Source organism: Phaenicophaeus curvirostris, chromosome 1 (assembly GCF_032191515.1).
Source record: "Phaenicophaeus curvirostris isolate KB17595 chromosome 1, BPBGC_Pcur_1.0, whole genome shotgun sequence".
Classification (NCBI taxonomy): domain Eukaryota; kingdom Metazoa; phylum Chordata; class Aves; order Cuculiformes; family Cuculidae; genus Phaenicophaeus; species Phaenicophaeus curvirostris.
Genome location: NC_091392.1, coordinates 10811174 through 10834937, shown reverse-complemented (window position 1 = coordinate 10834937; position 23764 = coordinate 10811174). Strand labels below are relative to the sequence as shown.

General features: G+C 38.1%; 1 protein-coding gene across 5 annotated transcripts in view; it reads right to left on the bottom strand.

The window, feature by feature from the left end:
* Positions 1-19870, bottom strand: part of HGF (hepatocyte growth factor) — a 57289-nt gene extending 37419 nt beyond the window's left edge. For 3 of the 5 annotated variants that reach the window (XM_069876449.1, XM_069876544.1, XM_069876775.1), the window contains exons 1-4: positions 19629-19870; positions 7832-7997; positions 3108-3220; positions 2450-2564 (exon numbers count right to left, since the gene is read on the bottom strand). In XM_069876449.1, coding sequence (XP_069732550.1) covers positions 2450-2564; positions 3108-3220; positions 7832-7997; positions 19629-19704 — 470 coding nt within the window. In that variant the 5' untranslated portion in view covers positions 19705-19870. Of the gene's footprint in view, positions 1-2449; positions 2565-3107; positions 3221-7831; positions 7998-14526; positions 14624-19628 lie in introns of all 5 variants that reach the window. The other 2 variants (XM_069876624.1, XM_069876701.1) reach the window with 2 other exon arrangements.
* Positions 19871-23764: the final 3894 nt, after the last annotated feature.

The window sequence follows — 23764 nt, the reverse complement described above, 5'->3', positions numbered from 1 at the left end:
GGTTAATGTGGTATGTCAGTGCACATTAGATCGCTTTATTTAATTTTCCCACTGGAAATTTTTTCTGCTCAGAAATTTTGGCCATTATGGACAGGGAAAAGCATTTCAAATTATGTCAGACATGCTGTCAAAACACTATAAAAATAAAACACTATAAAAATAAAAATACCTAAATGAATAGCAGTAGAAATTCAAGGTACAAGGTGGGTCAGATATACAGAAGGCCTCAACAGGTACAGAAGTAACACTTTCCTCAAGGGAGGAAAAGATGAGATGTAAGGACCCACCCAGAACCAGAAGACAGAACCACTCCTAAAACTGTACGCTGATTTAGTTCAACTGTATTAGGTAAGGAAAAAAAGGAAAAAGCCAAAAGTTGAAGCCAATAAGAGTAATGGCAAAAACAGATTCAATCACAGTAAAAGTCATAGAAACTAGAAAAAAAGCCTTTGAAGTACTGGTCTATGCTTCAACAATTTGTATTTGAACTCCTTCTGTATTGGTTTTATCCATTTGTATAAGAAAACTCTTAAGAGAAAAAAAAATCTTATAATCTGTACTAGGATGGAGATGAAAATAAGAAAACCTTGGTTTCAGCTGGGAGTCTCCAGCTTCTCCTGGAATACAAAGAATTAAAAATATAATTTGTTAAATTCAAGGACAAGTTTAAAATCTGAAGTTATTTTAGTTCTTTCTAGAAAGATCATGAAAAAAATAGTAAAGTACATTTCTTCCTTGAATATGAAAAAAGGCTTTTTTTTCCTAATGGCACTTTGCGATAATCAGATGTTGAGTAAAACTGACCTAAAAATTTAAGCCTTTCATACTAATAAGTTCCAAACACACCACTACTGTCTGCTTCTTCCCATCTTCCTCATGCCTCTGATGGTGAAATCATATTTTCTGATGTTGAAAAACAAAATTAGCATGCAGCCACCTCATTTATCCAGTGACCTTTCAAAAATTAAACTTATTGCACAAGGCAGGAGAAAAGTCATTCTCATAAAATTCATCACAGTAGAATGGCTGTCCAAATGTATTAGATAAAGTTGTGTACATTGTATATTAAAATTCAATTTAGCGATAATACATACTACCCAGATTCTTTTTCTTTCATGTGTACATTACATAGAACAAATGTTTATTCCTTTTTAAGCTATAATTATTGAATTTTTTTTCACTTCTGAAAGGTTAAATTTTATACTTCAAGGTGTTGAGCCTCAAGAGGTTATTGCTGTGGGAGGTGATTGTACTTTCCATACGGTCACAATTAGGAGTGGGTCTGACCCCACAATGAGAATCAGATAAACTACCACCTCTGTTATATGCAGCCAAGTCCAGTCAAGTCCAAGCCTGAGGCTCAGCTTTGTAACACCTCATAAGAGAAGAGAAACGATGTATCCTTTCCTTTTTATTGTTGTTCCAAGATTTCATCTTGCACACTGGACAGATTTGGTCACGACAGGACTGAGCAATGCACAGTCCAGTTCCTCACCAGCTATCTCCAGCTTAGCTATTCCTCAACAGGAAATTTATGGGTGAGAGGACACTTTGGTTTTGGCTCCTAAGGGCTTATGATCTAAATGGCTAAAGCAAATACATAAAGGTTCAAAGAAAAATGGTCAAAGAGTAGAGCAGTACTTCATAATCCATTTGCTAGTTTCCAACAATATTTGCTGCAGTTGAATCTGGTTTTACCATTACTGTTACTGGCTTCAGGCTTTGGCTTTCCTCTGTTTTTCCTTAGCCAATATGGTTAACTAAGTTTACTTTCAAGGTGTACACATGGCTTCAGATTCTCACTATAACCTGTCTTAAACTCAAAAGTTAAGTCCGATACCTGCTGCATCAGCCTTAAGTTATTGCTTATATGAACAGAAGGAAAGGATTTCAATAACCTGTTTGTTCCCTTCCATGTTTTTGTTGCCTGGTCTAAGTGCTATATAGAGTTTAATAAATTCTACAAAAATAGAGAATTGATAGTAACTATGCAAAATATAGTAACAATAATTACATACTGATCAAATAAGTGGGCTAATATCTAATAAAACTCGCTTCCTAACAATATATTTTTAAGAATTATGAGATGATTACAAAACAGTGATAAACTCCCAGACCCCAGGCTGAAGTTACACAGATGTTTTGTTTCTGCCAGTAGCTAAGAGATCAAAAGGGTATAAATAGCTAAAAGAACTCACACAGGAAAGGAAGGGATTCAGACACACAGACTGGCATTAGGAAAGATGTTTCAGGAAAAAAGCCCAAGAACGTAAGGATTTTCTGGGATCTGGAGAACAGCATCTCTTGGGTAAAGGCAAGAATACACTTAAAATATTTTGTTGTCTAAGGTCGGTATTCTCATAAATGTTTTATCTCTTAATAAGTCAAACCATACTTTATGGAAGCTGTCTTAGCACTATTCCCATTGTCTCTGCTCCTGAACTCTTACCTGTGCTCGTGGGGGATCATTGAATTCCAAGCCTGACACTGGATACCACTTTTGGTAACAGATATTGTTCCTTTGTAGTCTGCTCCTTTTCCAATGATACAATTCCTGACATAGTCTATTGAAAGAAAAGAGAATACTTAATTATTCAAAATACTGTTTAATTGTCCACATACATTCCTGTCTGTCTTTTTTTTAAATATTGAACACTAAATTCCTGAAGAAAGCTACCAAAAATAATTCCAAAGAAGTGACTGACCAGAAGTACATGTCTGAGGACTTAAATTCCTCTCTTATTAATTAGGTAAATAGAAGCAATATTAAGTCAATAAAAGTAACTCATAAAACAGAGTTTTTAAGTAGCAAGCTGAAGTAATAATTCAGACTAGTACATACAATGGTATTCAAATACGTAGATTGGAAAACTGAGCAAAAGCAAGTATATAGATGCAGTTGCACAACAGTAAAACAGAAGTGCTGCTGCATCTTACAGTTTGTAAATAAAACTTGTACCATTAATAAACCCATCAGATAGAGCCTTCAGAACGCATAAAGCCATCTTATGCCCAGAATGCTCCTACAGCCAAAAAATCGCTGACTGACCTCAGATTCTCCCCCTCTTTGTGGCTGGAAAAACAAAATCAGTAAATAAATCAGTTACCCTTCTTCTCATACAGATCAAACGCATGGTCTTGCTTCTTTCTCACACCATTTGTCAAACTGTTGAAGGACAACCAATGGCACCGTTTTGTAACTCTGTCATAAGCAAAGGCCCTGCAAAGAAAATCTGGATGAGAAAAAAATACTCTGTGTGGTTTGTAACAATGACACATGGACTGCCAAGGACCATGCAATGACATCAGAATTATTTTTATTGGGAAAGTCAGAGAAACTGCCCAAATTACTATTTAAACCCACAACTGTGCTGACAAGAACAAAGAAACAAAGGAATATAATTGATGTGAATATTACATTAAATATCGCCTTGGTTGTTCACACTAATCTGAGTACCCTTGTCATTAAAGACCTTAATTTTAAAGTGAAATAAAGGTTACTGAGACAGTATTTGTGTCCTTAGTTTTGCTTTCTGAGGGAAAAAATAAAAGAAGACTAAAACATCCTTTTTGTTGTGCTTACAATATTCCCCTGAAATAGTTAAGTATCTCACACAGATGTCTTCAGGAAAACTCAAGCACAAGGTGCCTGTTTCTTGTCTAGAAAAGCAGAGTTGTTTAAAAAACAAAATTATTTTTATTTTTATGAATAATCCAAACTGTGATAGTGTACCTACAGCTTGTCCTTGATTTACTTTGTTTTCTTTTTTTTCTCTTATTTTTAACTGCTTTCAAGGATAGAGTACAATATGTGCCAACTTGAGTGGATTTTTGGAGAGAAAGACAAACAGAAACCAGAAGAGTAAAAAAAAGATAAAAATATTTGAAATGAAATGTGGTAGTAAGAGAAACAGTTATTCCAACAAAAAAACAGAAGCAGTGGAAGAAAGAAACAAACAAATAAACAAGCAAAACCCCCACTGAGAATCTTTTTACCCTTAATTTCTCATTAGAACCAAAGGACAAATCACTGTCATGATACTATTATCTCTAGCCTACCACAAAATCTACATTTGTGTCTGTCATACTGAACCTTCTGAGGTATTATATTCTGACCTGAGAAGTCATTTTAACACTACCTGATAACTTCCAAAAGACATACAGCTTTCCTACACTTAATCTGTACTTTGTCTGTGCCATATTCCTGAGCATTACATCCCCCAAATTAAAGCTCCTTGGTCTTCATTTAATTCCCCTCTCAATATCCAAGTTTTTCTATGTGAGATCTTGCTGGCTTCAGTTAAAAATATTACAAGATCCTATCCAACCTCCCCACTCTTCTCCCTTTCAAACATCCTCTTCATTATCGTTTCCATCACCAAACAGATTTTTCATCCAACTGCTCTCTCTACTCTGTTGACTCCAAATGTTTCCAACCTGCTAACCTTCATCCTTCTGCCCTTGTTCAGCCTTCTGTTCTCTCCTGGCTAGTTTTCAAATATGAGCACATCCAAGTGCCTCTAACTCCATCTTCACAAAAATATCCTTGACCTTTCCTGTTTTTCCGATTATATTCTCCTTTACTCTCCTCCCTCCTAAAGTGGGAATGCAGAATGCACTGTTTACAAACATTTCTTTTGATTTTTTTTCCTTTCAGTTGCCTTTTGGTTTCCTTCCAGCTTGGCTTCAGTCACTTCTGCACATAAAAGTTTCTAACAATCTTTTCTTGGACTCAAATCTGGAGGGTTTTAAACTTCCAAAGTCAACAAATTTAAGCAAATTCTTGAGCTTTCTTCTACTGATACTGCCGATCACAACAATTTTTGTTATTGCTATTTGTACTGAGATAGTTGGTAGATTTTCCAATCAGATATTGTAATCCTGTGGTCTATACTGGAATCCCTTTCTGTGTAAATACAGAGACACTCCAGATATTAAGTGGCTAACAAAAGAAAACACAGGCACAGCTTTGTAGGCATGAAAGTGACATGTCTGCAAAAGTAATCTGCATAGCAAACAAAATAGTAACTATATTATCTTTTTCTCATACACAAGAAATGTAGTGGGAAAAACTTCAAGGATGCCTTAAAGAAAACAGTGGGAGTTATGGCCTGGAAATTGTAGTGACATAAAAGAACAAAAACAGTTTAGCAGCAGATTAATAAATCTGGTAGGGAAGGCAGAATATTATGCCCAAGGAGTTATGAAGTCAAAAAGACAAGGTAGGTGAATCTAAGGGATATTTTGATGGGGGATTTTAGAACTAGTGTTATGCAGAACAAACAAGTCTAGATAATAACCTTGTAACTGTTGGAAATGATCAAAGTCTGTGAAGGCATGACAGACAGGGAAAAGAGGAAATGTCCATTCTGAGAAGCTCCAACAAAAATGTGTCAGAGTTAAAACCAGCAAGAATCAATGACTATCAGTTATAACACTCACAATTTACTTGCAAGTGATATAGAAGCTTATCACAAATAAGTCAAAAGTTGTCCTTATTTTTTTTCCCAGAAAATAAGGAGTGGCTGATCTTTTGTAAGTCTGTACTGCCTGCAATCTGCTACTTTGCCTCTTCCTGGAAGAAAATCAACCCAACTCTACTGATGGTGTATGCCACAAGGCACAGTCCCAGGGGCTGCTGCTCCCAGTGTTATCATCACAATTATGTTACGAAGTATTTTGATCTTATTACTTAAATAAATTGAGTTTCCATCTAGAAAATAAAACATCAGTGCTGTGACACAAGTTATGGAGAACTACTGTATGGATATGGAGCATCAGAATTAAGTAATGAAAATGTCAATAAACAAAGACAAATCTAAATATTTCATCTCAAGTATTTAAAATGCCATTTCATATTATTTCTTTTCTTATCTTAGAATGCTCCCACAGCAACCAGTAAATTAATTAGTTTTGATTTAAGTTGCAAACAAATTTCAACTTGTATTAAGCATATGCTGGTGGAAAATTAAAGACAACGGATACTAGGAATAAAAGGGAAGCATTAATAATCACTAATGCCTTTAAAAGGGAACACATGTTGAATATGTGTTTACAGTAGCATCAAAGAAGTATGCATGCTACAACAGGACTTCTCTGGGGCCAAATGGGAAACCACAAGGACATTCCCAGATAAAAAGAATCCCTCTTGCTCTCCTGCATATCAGTAGAATAGGCAAGACCTAATTACCTACACTTTTGTTGTTAAAAAAGTGTAGGGGAAAATTGGAAATTCAGAGCACGAGTAGACAGATTTGCAATTCTTTTTCATCTTCAGTGCAAAACAGTTACATGACTGATTGTAATTCTGCTTTCTATGAGTAGGATTCTTCCAAGCTCTGCTCTCAAAGTCCCTCATGGCTTCTCTGTGTTGCTTTATTGACTGATTACAGCAGAGAGAATTTGCCCCTTAATGAATCCATCAGACACTGTCCCAATAGAAAAAGAAATTCTTCGCAAATGAGGTAGTTTTAAAAATTCAGAAAGATTCTAGATTATTATTCATGTAAAATATAATCTATAAATATATTAACCTACTTATTTTTTTTCAGGACAGAAGACATGCCAGCCAGAGCAGCTACAACTAACTTGAGACTATTTTCCTACGCAGATATTGGAATACAGAATTGTTGTTTGCTTGGCAACTGTTAGACCTAGTTTTATAATACTCCTCACTGCTAATTATCAGAATCCAAGGATCTCTTGAATACAACCTGATCCACTTGGCAATGATATCAGTAGAAACTCTGCCAGCAGGAAAAGGGGTGGTTTGTATCATGTGAAAAATATTAGTGCCTGGAAATTTTTTTCTAACAGAAATAAGTAAGATCTGCTCTTTGTTTATGTATATAAATAGTCAAAGTACAAAACAGTGCAAAATAAATCATGCAGCACTGGATTTAAAGGCTTAAAGGAGGATTAAGTTACAGTTGAGGACCTTTTCTACCAAGGAAGAGATTTTGTTATCACATTCGGTCTAGCTTTCATATGCAACGATTGTAAAAAAAAAAAAATTGTTTCAAGGTCAGGGTCACATTTAGCCCACTGCTCACCAGTACAGAAGCCATCCATTCTCTCCAAGATTCTCCTGCATTTATGTCCTTTCATTTATTGCTAATGGTCTAGACTAAGAGAGGCCAGGGGGATAACTTTAAATCTAATATATGGGAAAAAATAGTAGTGATTTGTTCCAAAAAATAGTAGAGAATATGTACAAGGCAGACAAGCAATCAGCTACATGATGTGTTTCTAAGAGACAGCAGATGCTGAAGAACAGTTATGGTACACTTGTAATGACTGTGCAGCCCAGAAGGTTTGATTTCATTGTATCAGATTTGTAGTACTTGCCAGTGAACTTCAGCAGTGCATGTGTCTGTGCTCCATGTGTGTGGCTCCCACTGATGGGAGTGGGAGTAATGTGCAAAGAATGAAGAGAGAATACAGTCTGAAGTGGTGCTGAAATACTGCAGCTGTGATGTGTGACAATAACCATTTTATAAAAGACATAAAAATCTCAGAAATGTTCACCGAACACTACAGTGCAGCAAAAGTCATCCACATCTTAATGTAAGTACATTTTTTCAGCTACGTTATGGAAAAGATTACGGGCTGGACAAGGTAAGAAGATAGCACAACTCAGATAAAGCTTCAGAAGACACTGACACTCTCTGGACAGGTAGCATAAGATCGTGGAAATGAAAAAGCACATTTTTTAGCATCCTCAATACAGGCTGCCACTGATGACAATTATAGAGATACCTTTGGTCATGGGGTGTTATATAGGTTCCATTAGCAAAATCCCCAAATAAAATAATAGAGACACACAACTTACTTGCAAGTGAATGAAAGGCCTTTGTTCCTACTGCACCTCTTGGCACATTGCTCAGTGGTATTTAACAGCTTGGTTTTTACTTCCAGTGTTTTGTTTACTTTAATGAGCATCAACTCTCCTGTTTTTTTGAAATCATGAAGCGGATTTCTCCTTTTTCCTTTACCCTCTAAGAAAGAAGAAAAGAAAAAGAAGAACAAAAAACACTGTAAAGAAGAGTATTGAGTTTAATGTTGGTATTAGATATAAATAGCATGTATCAGGAATTATAGAAACAATGCATAGAGAAATTCACAAAAATAAAGTGCAAGCAGATGCATGAAAATTATTTTAGATTGCAATCTACATTCTTAGGAATGATAGGAATTATAGCAAAATTAATTTCAAATAAAGACTTGCATAATGCTAGAAAGGTTAAGAGGAAATCTTTTCAGAATCCCCAAAATATTCCTGATAATAATATTCTGTGATCTTATAAATATTTCCATTAAAAACTTAAGTGAAAAGATAAAAGTCTTTTTTGGATCAACAACATGTAATTACAATTAGAAGAAAAAGGATATAAATGTCATAGAGAAACGCAACCTGAATGTGATAAACTGTTCTTTGAACAGCAAACTTTTTTCAAGAATTGTGGAAAGCAGTGGAGCCTGATAGTGACAGGAAATAATAAACTGTCCTCCCTCTGCTCCAATGAAGACTCAATGTAAGTGTTATGTCCAGTTTAGTTGTGACTGAATTACAGTTATTTTCATTCTACAGAAAAGACAAGGGGAGGCAGAGATCACAGTATAGAAATAGTCTGCACTGTTGCAAACATTTATGCAAAAAGGAATGCACTCATCTACTTTCCAAGTCTTTGTTGAAAGGCCCAAAGGAAGGGGTATAAAATGGAACAGGGAATGTTGGCTGAAGTGCAAGAGGAAAAGTGTGTCATTTTTGCATGAAAACCTCACAATTTTTACAGTAGGCATGGTTTTTTGTTGTTTTTTCATGTTTTATTTTTTTTTCCCTTAAAAACCAGTCTGCCAGTGTAGACTTTTCCATAGTCAGTGAAGGCAGATGCGTAGCTCTGATGAGTGACAGATGAGTAACATAGGACAGCTTGCCTTTGGATCTATGTCTCCTATTTCACTCAGTGATCCCAAATGATCTTTTGGGATTAGATGGCTAACCAGATAAGGTTAGGTAAATGAATCCCTACTTAATTTACAAAATAGGCAACAGTATTATTCTTAGGGGACAGGACAAGAGGGAGTGGCCTCAAGCTCCACCAGGGGAGGTTTAGGCTGAACATTAGGAAAAAAATTTTCATGGAAAGGGTCATTGGGCACTTGAACAGGTTGCCCAGGGAGGGGGTTGAGTCACCTTCCCTGGAGGTGTTTAAGGCACAGGTGGACGAGGTGCTGAGGGGCATGGTTTAGAGATTGCTGGGAATGGTTGGACTCAATGATCCAGTGGGTCTTTTCCAACCTGGTGATTCTATGGTTCTTTCCATATAACTGTTTTCACAGCTGTTTTTAGTTTTTTCTCTACAGAATCTGAAACAATGATAGAATATGAATGTTCAGCATCAATTTATTAAATTTTGCCAGCCTTTCAAATATATGAGACCTCAGCCAAGTACTCAGTTATCTTGAATAGATAATTCCTCATGCAAGTGCAGAGTGCGGTTAGGTCAGTAAAATTTTGCTTGGTGCACTCTGTGCAGAAACTCAGTATAACTCTGTAAATTGCAATAGCTGAAGCTCTGAAGGAGATATTGCCAACTGCATTTTGTAAAGTCAAAGTGGGCCTAAAGGCGTTCCTTTTGCAGAACTGATCATTAAGTGAGATCACATTTTCACTGGATTCAGCTAAATCACACCTCTCAGTGGTGGGTTATCCCTAAGACATCTAAATACAAACCAAAGACATTTTAATTAGATGTCATCAAGCTTCACCCTTTAAAAAAAAAGAAAATCAAATAAGTAGACTATCTCTGCCACAATGTCTCTATAAAATAATCTTTACCCCATCCTACTCTCCTTCTTTTTGAATGGCTGAAGCTGAAATGTGCTATTCACCTGTACCTAATAACCCACAATTTTAATTCCAATGACAAACATTTTTCAGAAAATAAGAATTTATTTACCTCCAAATCCATGTTTTTATTCTATGAAGAAGCTTTTGAGGAAAGATCAAATGTTAATAGCTTTGGTGTTGTGTTAGGGACTAACATCAGCTGTCTTAAGCATTTTCAGATCTTGTGTTTGTGCAGTGCATGTACACCCAAAATGAATCATTGTGTTTAGGGAACATATTCTGATATCACTCTTGCCCTAAGTACCAGTACCCAGTTACTGCAAACCACTGTGTCTACACTGAAGCTACTTTATTTTTTGCTGTACCTGTGACAGAGCCAAAGTGCTGCAAAAAAATATTGCATTCACTCTTTCAGAGAACCACAGAAAAACAACTCTTCTATAAATCTTTTATGGTAAATTTCTCAATCTATTATCTTAAAACACATATTTGTTAGTTCTTTGTTATGTTAGGCAAGACTTTTATGTCAAATGGAGCTAAGAATCTGTACAGAATTATCAAATTATTTTCTTTTAGTTCCTGATGTTAATATTTCCCATCTACTGATAAGTGTCATTATCTTAATTCCTGATGATAAAAGCTTCTTAAACTCACCAGCTAGCATGCAAGAATATGATTTAAATAATGAAGAAATTCTGTTCTGCCTGAAAAACACAGTTCACAGTTCTGGTTTTTTTTTCTTCTGTTCTTAGCAGTTGTCCAAAGAGGATTATGGGTTTGATCTTGCATTTAGCAATTCATGGCAGCCTGATTTACTTTAGCTTTCAAACAACAACATTCTATGACTTGCCTATAATCCAAAAGGCAAAGGGCCAAATACATCTGTGGTGTGACTGTTAGAAGCATCAGAATAATGCAAAGCATTACTTTTACAACTCTAACAGTAAAATAAATACAAATAATTGAGCTTTTTTACCTCAAATTAGGTGCTTTTATTATTAAAATCTTAAACGAAATAGTGCCCTAGAAATATTCTACATTAAAGGCTATCATGCAATATGATGTTAACTAATGTTCCAAATTTGTGATTGCCATTCATTTTAGTTTCCTATTCTTTGATTAATCAGGACTTTTGGTTATTTTGTGGGCTGTGTCCTCCAGTGTTTCTTGTAGTTGAATGTCATATTACTAAGGAAGTCTGATATTCCACTTAAATCTGAAAATAATAGCAGCTGCTTCAAACACGAAAGAATCCAGTCAAATATGAATCAACAGTTTTTCCTTCAACAGAAACAACCACTAACTAAAAATATTTCTTTGGTCAACTTAAATTCTTTAAAAAAGGTGAGAGTGGTGCCTCTTTCTATTTCTTAACATGACAGCAACCTTGGCTGAACAGAAAAAAAGAAGAGGTCAAGCCACACCCAAGGAACTAGGAACTACCACATTTTCTCTAGTAGGATGCAACATTGAATAAGTAAGTACTCCATACTCTCATTTACAATTTCTGTAGTCACCCTGCTAGAGCACTTCCATTTTCATAAAACATTTTAAATATTTACTGAAGAAATAAGGTTCCTCACAGTGAAAGACATATACCTGTGAGCTACAAGAACCCGCGTTTGGGTTCTCGTATCACCTTTTTCATAAGAAGTTTCTGTACAGTCTTCTCGGATGTGAAGCATTAACTGAGATGGCTCAAAGTACCGAGCATTTGGGAAAAAAGGTTTCCAACAAAACCTTATCTTGGAGAAGTTACAGTCAATGCCAAATCAACAATCAGAGACAAAGAAAATTATCATTCTGCAGCATTTTGGTGACAAAACTCACCAGGAGGTTGCAGTACCTGTATTCTAGAACCTACTTAACTGCAATTTTAATTACATTTATACGGTCATATAATATAACAGCAACTACTGGGAATAATGGACACTAAAATATGCTGTATCATAGAAATTAAGACTCCTTCTTGATTAACAAGATATATGTTTGAATCAGCAAAGGTGTTTTATTTTGATGTCTCGTGCTCTCCAGATATGTTCTAACCATTGGGCTTATGGGAAAATGGCAACAAAGTAACTTCCTTTTTCTCTTCTGGCCCTGTGTCCCACACTGAAAAGGGCTCCCATAGCAGCACACCACTCAGTCCTGAAGCTACCGTATTATGTTCTATATCTCAATTAAAAAATCACATCTTGCAGCAAACAATGTCTGCTAATGTTCTATATGGGAGTCCAATTCAGTATTGATTTAGTTTCAGACCATTTAGACTCACATACCTAAGCAAGTCAGGTTTCAGACTCTAAAGACTTACCCTGATCATAAAAAGGTTTACAATAGCTGTTTAGTACTAAAAAGCTAATATAGCCAATACTATACCATTGTTGTGGTAGCAAAAATAACATACAGGACATCAACAAGCCTAAAGATCATCTTTGGCAATTATATGAGACCAAAACATTACTTGTATTGCCTACAGCAAAATTTTACAATGAAATCATCTGACTTTGTCTACTTCATCAGTAACCCCTTTCTCCTTTTTTACCAGTCCAGCTTTTTCCAATGCAGAAGTACATTTAGGCTTAGGCGTTACAGCATTACAGAGTACAACTGGAGCATACTGGCTGTCTCCCCTAGAAAAATCTCCACTTTTATGGTCTTGACAAAGACTCTACAAAGCTTTTATTAAACAGTTGAGTTATGATGCATTAGGCATGTCAGCTTCCAGGGTTTCCAAGTTTCACTGTAGTCTCCACGATAAGTAGTGCTTTCTTAAAGAAATGTATCATAAAGTCTTGTGATAATATCTAAAAGTTCATTCTTTTCATTTCTTTCTAATTTTCCAGTGCACTCTATTATACAGAACAACCACGCCAAAACTTAACTCCAAATTATCCAAATGAGAAGGGAAATATACCTAAATAAAAGGTTTATACTTAGATCAAGATTTGTAATGAAAACTTAATGGTTTTGTATGGAGTTTTCTTTTCTCATTCTGTTTGTTTACAGTTGCAGAAGTAGAGCAATTTATTAAGTAGCTTTTTACTTTGTTGTGCTAAACTTTCAACTGTCTGAAGTAATGATTTTTTTATTATTATCATAGCTACTAATGAATGTAAGTTAGATACAGGTGTTCATGCCATGTTCATCCCTTCTATAATATTCAGTTTTGAAAAACAACATGGGCAGTTGCATAACAGCACAGCTGTTCATTGTGCTTGTTAGATGTCAAGAGAGAAACTAGATCTTTCAAAAAAAGTCAAGAAAAGGAAGATACCTAAATTCCTTAGGCTGGAAGATACTGTCAGAGGACTGCAGGAATCAAGTGCTGTCCTTCCAAATAGTGCAATGGAATGCAAAATAAGATGGGGAGAAAAACTGAAAGAGAATCTGCCCACACACTGTGTAGGAAACTCAGAGAACCTGAAGATTCAAAATATATTCCAGTAAATGGTCATATAAAATGTTGCAATTATTTCAGAAATATAGAAGAGACATAGCCCCTTTCTTTAGTATCAAGTGGAATTTTAGATTTTTTAATGTTTTGCATAATGTTTTTAAAGAAATGAAGTCACTTGACCATGAGCAGCTGACAGATGGAGTAATTAGAGATTGAATTATTTCTGTTATAACTGATAACCAGGTCAGAATGTCAAAATGAGGTTAGCTATTAACTTAATTTTGCAAACAATCATCACTGCAAGCCAAAGAAAACTGGATTCCCCCAATGAGCTAGAAAAAAAGTATATGATAGCTGAATTTCATGTGGCTTGAAACTTAGGAAAAATGCAGGGAAACACAGTTCAACACAATAACTCTAGCAAACATTTTATCAGTGAACAGCATACTCAACAAAAATTGCATGGTAACACCCAAGCAAAGATATTCATAAGCATGTATCTGAATGGAGAAAAAAGAAACAAGCAAATGTTAGATCTCAATAAAATGTACAAAGCAAGAATCTGCAAAACTATGGATTACCACAGTGTGAGAAAATGTTTTTCATAAGAGATATCAAAGCCAAGTGTTTATCTCATTGACAATTTAATATGAAAATAAAACATAAAGTATGCTTAATTATACATATAAAATTGCTTCAGATAAAGCTAGTCTAAGAAGAAAAATCAAGGAGTAGAGTGTGAAATAAAGCAACAATTCTCAGCATACTGGGATTGAAGAACAGTATGTAAACATAGTGATCTGTTTAACTTGCCTATAGAGCACTGTTCAAGGGATAGTTTTAATTAAATTCAATAACGTATTTCTAAAACAATGCTTTTCAAAGGATGTTAAAAATCAAGGGTAAAGTGCAAATCAGTGCAGGCCCCAGTATGACAGCATAAATACACTGGTTTCGTTAAGAAAAAAAAAAAGGAAAAAAAAAACCCACAAATTTGACCAGATGGTGAAAATAGGTGTTACTAAATGATTTCAGACACCACGTGCTTAAGTTAAGAGTAGGGTCACAGTAATAAAAGAAAACAAGTTAAAGGTGAATGTTGATACTAAGATTGTTAACAGAGTCATCAAAGTATTGTTATCTATGAGAATAGTTAGTAAGCACTTTTTAAACAAAAACATTCAAGGCAGTTTTCTCTGGCAAAGCAAGTCCTAACAGAGTCACTTTGGAAAAATGATTATCACTCATTACTTTTAACTTACTTTTAACTTACTTTCATTTACTTTGACTTCTCCTTATGCCTGTTTCAGTATCAGAAATGTCCAGATTCCTGGTTAGAATGCAAAAAAGTGAACACCTTTTCCAAATGACTTCTCATTTGGAAAAAAGTAGAAAAAAAAAAAAGAGAAAGAAAGACCAACATAATGAGAAACTGAAACAATTCAGAAATGTGCCCAAGAAAAGAACTTTGCAGATTGAATAGGCTTAGATGCCAGATTATGTTTAATATGGTTATTTATGTAAGACAATAATCTGGTGTGAAAGTTTACCAAACATACCCATAAAAATTGCAGTACGGATGGAAAGTCACCAAAATAAAACCAGCTGTCCAAGGATGCATCTCTAGCTTGTTACAATCCAATAGTATCTCAGAAAGGTATCTGGAGGATGATGTGATTATTTTAAATTTTTATTTTCTTTGCAAAAGAGCCATTGTGGAAAAAAACCTAAAATTTTTAGAAAGTAGTTGAACTATGGGTATATAATAGTGATATTTTCTTCCTTCTTTTTACATTGGCTTTCTGTCTAGTTGTTGAGAAGATTCAGGAAATGCAAAAAGATATGTCCTTTTGGCTTTACATTGCATATCACCACTCAATCACACCCCCTCAGACAGACATACCTCTTATGAGCAGCAGCCTAGACTTTCATGTTACTTGGGACCCACCTTTATGTTTATGCTGAGTCCTGACTTTTTAACTTCTCCTATAGTCAGCATGAAAGCTCAAGATGCTAAGGATAACAGTAACAACTGATAGTATAGTCTCAAATTAGATGGTAGACACAAAAGGACAGCTCTTTTTCTTCCAAGAAAAGATTATCTCCTCAGAAGGATGCCAGGACTCATTGGCAGAAACAAATTTTCTGCAGTTTGCGCTCAGACTTGCTGCATCCAACCTCTGGCTAAATTACTGAGAGGGTTTTCCCTTGTAAGATTTGTCTTCTTATGTATTTTGCACAAGAATTGAATTGCCACCATTTCACATTGCATTCCGCAATCTTCACAAGCATTTGATGGCTCCTCCAAAACTCCCAGCACATTGTGCACTTCTTTTGTGATGAGGTCTCAGCTGCCACTGAGGACATCCAGGCTTGGATTGTGGGGTACAGAGAAAAGCACAAACAGGCAGGGCAGGGATTTTGGCAAAATAAATAGTGAGGACTGCTGAGGGCAGCCAAAAAGCCCCTGTGAAGAGTGATGAAGGTGTTGCTGCATGTTGTATACATAAAACGGTGCTGTGACCAGGGCCAAGAGTTGCATGGAATGTGGGAGCTGAGGGGAGATGGAGAGAGCAGCCAGTCCTCAGCTGGGCCAGCAGCATTGAGGATGGCCATGCCTGGCCAGGCTCATCAGACAGAACATGGGTGGAGGCCCACAAGCCGTTGAAAACTCCTGCAGCTAGACTTTGCCAACACATCTGACTAATCTGGAACATGTTCCCAGCTCTGCTTTGTCGCAGAGCTGTTTTACGTGTAGGTACAAATCACATTAAGGAACAATTCTACAGTCTTCTAAGGCCACTGGCAAAAAAAGCCCGAAAATAAACCTATAGAAACAAGGTGGGATAACTGCAAGGATGTCTTCACTCCTTCCCAGTTCTTTGTAGTTGCCCTATTTCCCTTCTGCAAGGTACAAACATTGGTCGCATGCTGACAAATCTCCTACTACTCATGCTTCCCAACCCAGCATAGAGAGCAATTCTTTCTCAGCTTTTTGATCAACCCTTTCTGCCCTCCCTGCCTTGTAGCCTCTGCCTTTCAACCTCCCCCACCTCAAAACTGATGGGAACAAAGTAGAATTCCAACACTCATCTGGTACAAGTGTTCAGGGCCATGCTCTCCATATAGAGCTTTTACCCATTAAGAGGCCCAGTTAGCCTGTTTTCAAATCTCCATGGAGAAGTTTGAAATGCTTAAGTGGCAAACTAATTTTCACCATAAAGATCCAAAGAGGAGATACGATGTTCTCGAAGGGAGAATGCACATTTCCCTTCCAACCCTGGCCTCAGTTGATATATTACAATAATGACAGATGAGCTCCTCCAATAAGAGACTTTCCTTTCCTTGACTTCAGTGCACAATTTTCCAGAGTTTTACGCAACATTTTAATCTCATGTCTTTCAACTCTATATTCTCCTGCTATGTTGCTTATGAAAATGGCATTAATAGAAACAGAAAATCTGTTAAGCAGGGTAAGTGCTGTATTACGTCTGAGAGCAAAACAAGCAGCCCCTGGCACTGAGCACCAAAAGGATTCCATTAAACAGAAGGAATACAGTGTTCCAACTGGCAGAATATCATTTTGCTTTGTTGACAGTATATAGTATAATGATTATCTACAGCTGGGATAGGGAAGTATAAATCACATTAAATTTTTAAAATATACTTAGCCATGCAGACCATGGAAATACAGAATATTCATACACTGATTATGGCTATAGGATTTTATTTTCTTTTATTCTAAGCAATAGTTATTTATAGGAACTAAATGTAACTCCCACATCTTCATTAGCAAATGCTTCAGATCATCCAAATTACAGAAAGTGCTGAGAAATTTGAATAAACACACTTGTCTGACAGTTTTTTCACAGAATAATGTATCTTCAATTTAAATAAATTTGTAACATTCATTTTTTTTGCCATATAAGGATCTATTTTTGCTTTGATTAAAAAGTGATTTTTAATTTCATTAGATTAACATTATTAAGGAGATACATTTAAAGAAGAAATAACTTTCATCATTAGCTACATTTAAAACATCTTTAACAAAACTATAATAGAAAAGGTACAAATGTGCATTAGCGGAAGACTTAGGTTCTTCCAGTTTTTAAATTGTTTCCATCACAGAGCTTGTTTTTCTTCTATAAAAATAACAAATATGCAGGCAAATACTAACCTTTCTTAAAACCATCCCAGTAAAAAGAATTCAACATCCTATACAAAGTTACCACATGAGTTTAGAAAGCAGTCAACATAGTTTCAGACAGGAATGGCAAAACTTGTTCCTGTAAAAATCCATACGCTACTGTTGAAGAACACGTACCTTTAAAAGCAAGGCAAGCACAATGACACTGTGTGGTAAGAGTCCTCTTTCTTGCCCATAAGGTGAACAATAGATTTGATTAATATTAAGGCTGGTGGGGGAGGAAAGTTAAGAAAGGGAATTCTGCCAAGAAACTGTCAGCATGAAAGTTGGCCAGAAGACAAGTTCTACTCTGAAAAATTCTGAAGTTTTCGAAGTCTAATTTTCCTACACATCAAGATGAACCAACCATTCCTAAACCGGAAAGGCCATTCTCTAGAGTACAATCTTGATTGTCAGCTTACTGATACTAGCGGTACTGAGGCTGTCTCTCATTCTCTCCTGTTGGAATACCAGATAGATCTTGGAAAACTACAGACCAGCACTGAAAGCCTACAGTCAGAGATATCGAGGACTTTAACTCAAGGAAAGCATCCCAAATGTCAAGAGAGTAACCATGAAGTAGCTTCTTATGAACTTGGCTGTAGACCAGTATCTGTATCTCTGGCCCATGGAATAAATCTGGGGGAGGGAGGGTATGTTTATTTGGCATTTTTTTTTCAAACTAGCTCATCATTTGATGACATTCTGTTACAGGTGAAAGTTTCTTAACAGTAGGTACCACAAGCTATTGTGAACGTGTCCTGCTGCACATTTTTCTCATTTGATTTGGGGGAACCAAGCCAAAGTAAGTTTCTATTTAAAAGAAATTATTTTTATGAAAAGTTTTGATAGGTCAGCATTCTCTGGTTTAAAAAAAGAAATATTTCCTCAGAAAATTCCAGCTCTAGTCATCACTTTTCAGAGGGGTCACATGTCCATCAAATGGAAATGACAATGTACATTGAAAAGGAGTTCAGAAAAGTGTAGCAACATAACACTCATGTCTCTGTGTCACTTATCATGAATGCCTACAAAAACAAAACTATCACTGAGCAGACTGAGCACAGAAGCTCTAGCGAGATGTTCAGCATCCTACAGAACCACATTTACTGTAGGGGGAAAAATGACAGATTTTACTGCATGTGATGCTGCTAGTTTGGTTTTGACTCTACAGTCACAAAATATCCCTCTTTAAAATTCTATTTATTTTTTAAGTAGAAAACGTAGTTATGCCCTGGAAGCCATCAACATCACTTTTTATACACGTTGCATGATGTCCTCAGACCATGCCCTAGGACATAGTGTCTGCGTGCGCCTGTCCTCGCTCTGCCTGGTCCTGGCAGATCCTTTCCCTGAATTGTGGCTCTTTTGTCTCTCTCTGTGCAAAGGTCTGACCCTAACAATGTTGCGGGAAGGAAGGAAAGGTTTGCAGCAACCTTTGCAAACTTTTTTTCCTTAAGCGTATCCCCAGAGGGCCAATAGAAAACACAGAGTTAGCTCTTCATTTACCCAGTCCAAGGGGGACACTTCAGGAAAGAAATTCAGATAAAGAGCTTCCAGTACTTGATTACTTATTTTTTGTTCCTTCCTCCTGCCCGGATTTCACCGGGAACATCTAATGAAATTACAAGTATTTTGGTCTGCAAATAGCACGCTCGTACTGCTGAACTTCTGTCAACTTCTCTTATTTCACATTTATTCTACCACTTGGAAATGAAGGACACGCGATTCCTTACGTCGGGATAACGGCTGGGAGCACCTGCGGGCGCCGACGAGGTTCTCTCCCGCTGCTCCCGGTGCCTCCGCTCCCCCGCCCCGCCCCGAGCGCCCCCCGAGCGCCCCTTCGCCCTCGGGAGGAGGCGATGGGAACCAGCGGCCCCTCCGCAAACCATCGAGGCGCTCCGAGCCCCCTCGCGAAGCGCTGCCCGGCTTCACCCCGCGCCCCCCGCAGCCCCGGGGCGGCGCTCGGAGGGTCCCAGAGCATCCCGAGCCCCCGCCCGGCTGCGGGGGGAGCACCCAGCCTTGCCGGGCAGGTAGAGCCTGCGGGGGGCTGAGAGCCTCCCTGCCCGCCCCACCTGCGCCCGGAGCAGCCCCGAGCACCGGCGGAGAGAGGGGAAGCGACGCACCTGGGAGACGGAGGGGGAGTCACTAGCGAAGTGATAGGAAAAAAAACCAAACTAAAAACTAACCTGCCACGGGGATGGGGATGGGAAGCAGCAGCAGCTGATGGAGCAGCAAGGCTGGCAGGAGTTGCGTGGCCCGCATGGTGTCGGTGTTCTCCTCCCCCGGCGGCTGTCGGGGAGGAGAGGAGGGAGAGGGCTCCTCGGAAGGACCCTGCGCACGGCCGGTCACTAGAGGAGGCAGAGTGAGCCGAGCTGGTTTTTATTGCGATGATCTAAGTTTGTTGTGCGATTAACTGGAAAGATCTGAGTCCCAACTCCCTCTTACGGTAAGAAACTGTTTAACAACATCCCCTCTCTGCCTCCTCTCCTCCTCCCCTCCGCCCGCAGCCAGCCCAGGGAGAGGGCTCCCACTGCCTCATCCCTCCCTTCATCCCTCCCCTCGCCTCGCTCCATCCCTCAGGGGCTCAGGAGGAGCAGCCAGGCTGGCCGAGCCTCCCAGCTCTAGCCCTGGGGCTGGAGGCTGCTGCTGCAAAGTCCCTGGAGACTGCCCACAGTCCCCTTTACCCCCTCACCTGCAGCCAGAATAAACCTCTCCCTCCCTGCAGGCACTTCATAGAGTCGTAGAATAGTTAGGTTTGGAAGGGTCCTTAAAGATTACCTACTTCCCTTCACGATGTCCTGCTTTATCCACCTGCCCCTCAGCCCCATCCCCACACCTGCCCGGTGAGGGCAGCACCCTCATCCATAGCCCTCCCATCAGGGTTCCTCCACTCCATGCCCAGTGAGTAAGCAAAGCTAGTTTCCCAGTAAAGAAACACCTTTTCTGCAACCTGCCCATGGACACCAGCCTGGCCTTTCCATCACCCTCTTTGGCCGTCTGACAAATGCCACTTCCCCAAAATTGTGGAAACTTTGGTGAATCTAAAGGTCAAGTATCAGCTAGCAAGCATCACTCCGTGGAGATAAGTCTCCATCCAAAGTAAGGCTTGACCTTCCTTCTGTTGCAAGCAAAGTGGTTGTAATTCTTCTATTGCACTTCATTTTAACCTCATGGAAGCAAAGATGTTGTTTTTAGTTTAAAGTCATAAGTCCAGCCTTCGTGACATGCGAGTGTTGAAAAATAAACACTTCAGGAAAAGTTCTCCCATAATTTAAACTGTTTCTTTCTCCCATGAACCCACCTACCATCTACAGCTGGAGTGTGTGACAACACAGAAAGCTTTTTCCCTCCATTTTCCACAAATAAAACAGAGACCTGCACCTGGCTCCGTGTCGCGGGAGTGAGAAATCAGGTCTCATCTATCCCAGACTCCTTTGCCCAGACTTATTACTGTCCACGCTGCTGATAAACCTTTGAGTGAAACAGGTTTTTCTTAAAAATGCATTGTTTTCCAAGCCATAAATGTCCACTACTAACTTTTACTCATTTTTTTCCAATATTTCCAAAACATAGCTGTTAGGGTTTTTTTCTTTTGACTCAATTTATGCCCAGTCATAAAATAAAACATTTCCATTTGGGCATTACTGTCTTGGTAAGTGACAGAAAGGGGACAAAAAGGAGTTGAGAGAGAGTCTGTGAAGAAAATATTTTGAACATTTGGCATTACAGGAAAAGCACATTTATGTGAGAGAAAAGGAATAATTTCTGAAATCTGCAGGATGAAAATTATTTCTACGGTTGTTTTTTTCTCACTGTCCTTGTTTTTCTCCCAACAATAAAAGCTGATTTACAGGAGTTCCTTAGAGATGCACAACCTGAGAACAGAGAAAATGTATTCCACTGGCCATTGACCTTGTGTAAAATCCTTGTCCACTGCAAGAGATAGAACATGGTTATCTCAGTTTCTGTTTTCTGTTTTAAACCTTGTGCTTAAAGACAGACATAAATATAAACAATAAGCAACAGAAATAATCATAGCACCATGCTGAGCCCAAAATAGCCACATTCTGTTAACCAGATGTATTTGACTTGTTGTCCACGCATGTGATAAGTGACCTTTTTTGTACAATGCACAAAATCATGTGCTGTTAAAATCAAGCAGAATTTTTTGTCACTGACTTCCCTCAGGGAAGTATTTGGACTGCAGTCAGATTTCTCCCGAATTTTAGGAACATTTCTACTGCATCTCTTGGGGACTAGGGTGCTCCCTAATTGAGAAAATATTTTGCTGTGACGATTCCCATTATTAATATATAGTCCTGTGTTTTATTCATGATGCATCTGCAGTTCCAGTTGAGATCTTAAGTTGTGGACACAAGCTTCTTTGGCTGCGTATGTATGCTGGGCAGGTGCACTGCCATATTCTTGGTTCTCCATTTTTCCAATTTTGGGGATGAGCTGGAGGGCACCTCTGCTTTTACAGAAGCCCTATATATTTCCCCTCACTGGAAACTAGGGCATATGGAGTGGAGGGCCAGGGAGAGAAGGGAGATTAGAAAGGGGAAGATCCTATAGATGCCATATTCAGATGCTTTGTGTGTAGGCAGGAAAGACCAAAGTTTGCATCTGGATATGGGAAATGAAAACGCTCTTTTGGCCTGCATCATGTACTGAAAAATGTAGTATCACAGAATCACAGAATCACACGGTTAGAAAAAACCCACAGAATCATCAAGTCCAACCATTCCTGTCAACCACTAAGCCATGCCCCTCAGCACCTCATCCACCCATCTTTTAAATACCTCCAGGTATGGGGACTCAACCACCTCTGTGGGCAGCCTGTTCCAGTGCCCAATGACCCTTTCTGTGAAAAATTTCTTTCTGATGTCCAGAATAAACCTCCCCTGGCGGAGCTTGAGGCCATTCCCTCTCATCTTGTGCCCTGTCACTTGGGAGAAGAGCCCAGTTTGCTCCTCTCCACAACCACCTTTCAGGTAGTTGTAGAGAGCAATGAGGTCTCCCTTCGGCCTCCTCTTCTCCAGGCTAAACAACCCCAGCTCTCTCAGCTGTTCCTCATAAGGTCTGTTCTCCAGCCCCCTCACCAGCTTTGTTGCTCTTCTCTGGACTCACTCCAGAGCCTCAACATCCTTCTTGTGGTGAGGGGCCCAGGACTGAACACAGTATTCAAGGTGCAGTCTCACCAGTGCTTAGTACACAGGGAGAATGATCCTTCTGTGTCTTCTTGCCCCACATATTTTACAACTGAAGCGTATTATTTTACTTCAGTTCAATCGTATTTTAATTTGAAATGAAGTTCAATATGAGGAAAGGTTGCAAGAATTGCTTTTCATGCTTAAGTTTTCAAAAAGAATTCCATGTTAAGTTTTAGCCTGTACAAAGAGAAACTGAAGATCTAAATATGATAAGCATAAGTTGTAGGTTTTATGCAAGAATATTCTGTTGTGTTTTCTGATATTTTAAGGGCTTGTTTTCTGACCTTTAAATCTCTTTCTCCTTTTCTGTTTTTGTGGTTTAGCTTAGAGTGGGAGGATTTGGTTTTCTTTTATTTTTATTCTTCTATTTTATTGGCATCTTTGCAAATGTACTCCTATAGCCTGACTTTCAAATCAGTGTAGCTCCGTATCAGGAAAGCAGCATAGCATTTATGTCGAGATCAAAAAAGAAGAGTTACTGCACAGTTTACAAAAGTTGTATTGGCTCTGGACTGCCTAAACGAGTAAAAAAAGGTTTGAAAAACTTTATTTTGGTTGGAAAAGTAAGCAGACATGACCAAATACATAGAAATTCCTATTTTTATATTCCCTTCCATGACCATAACCACAGCTGGATCAGTTTTTCAGATGTAACTTGCTATTCAGAAATGGTAGATATTCACAGATTTGACAGGAAACTTCACATGCACACAGAGTAATACCAAGTAACAATTAGCTTTAAAGGAAAGGTTTTCTAAATGAGCAAGCACCAGTCATATGAATCCCCATTTGTGTTCAAAATAATGCTTTTTACTTCTTGGTTTATCCAGTATAGTTATCACTCTGTTAAGGTCCTACTGGATAATCAGCCAAATAAAATAAGCAAGTGCTTGTAGTAATTATTATTCAACATTGACTTGACTGATAAAGTCTCAGGCTGTCTGAGAAGTTTAAAACAAGAAAGTGTGCTTCACATTTAAGCAGGATAATTTTTTCTTATAGTTTTCTTTATAAACTGAGTTTGAGACTAAGAATAAAAAAGACTGAGATATGGACTGAGAGATTCAACACTGCTGGGAAAGGCATAGTTTAAGTAGAAGTACAGTATG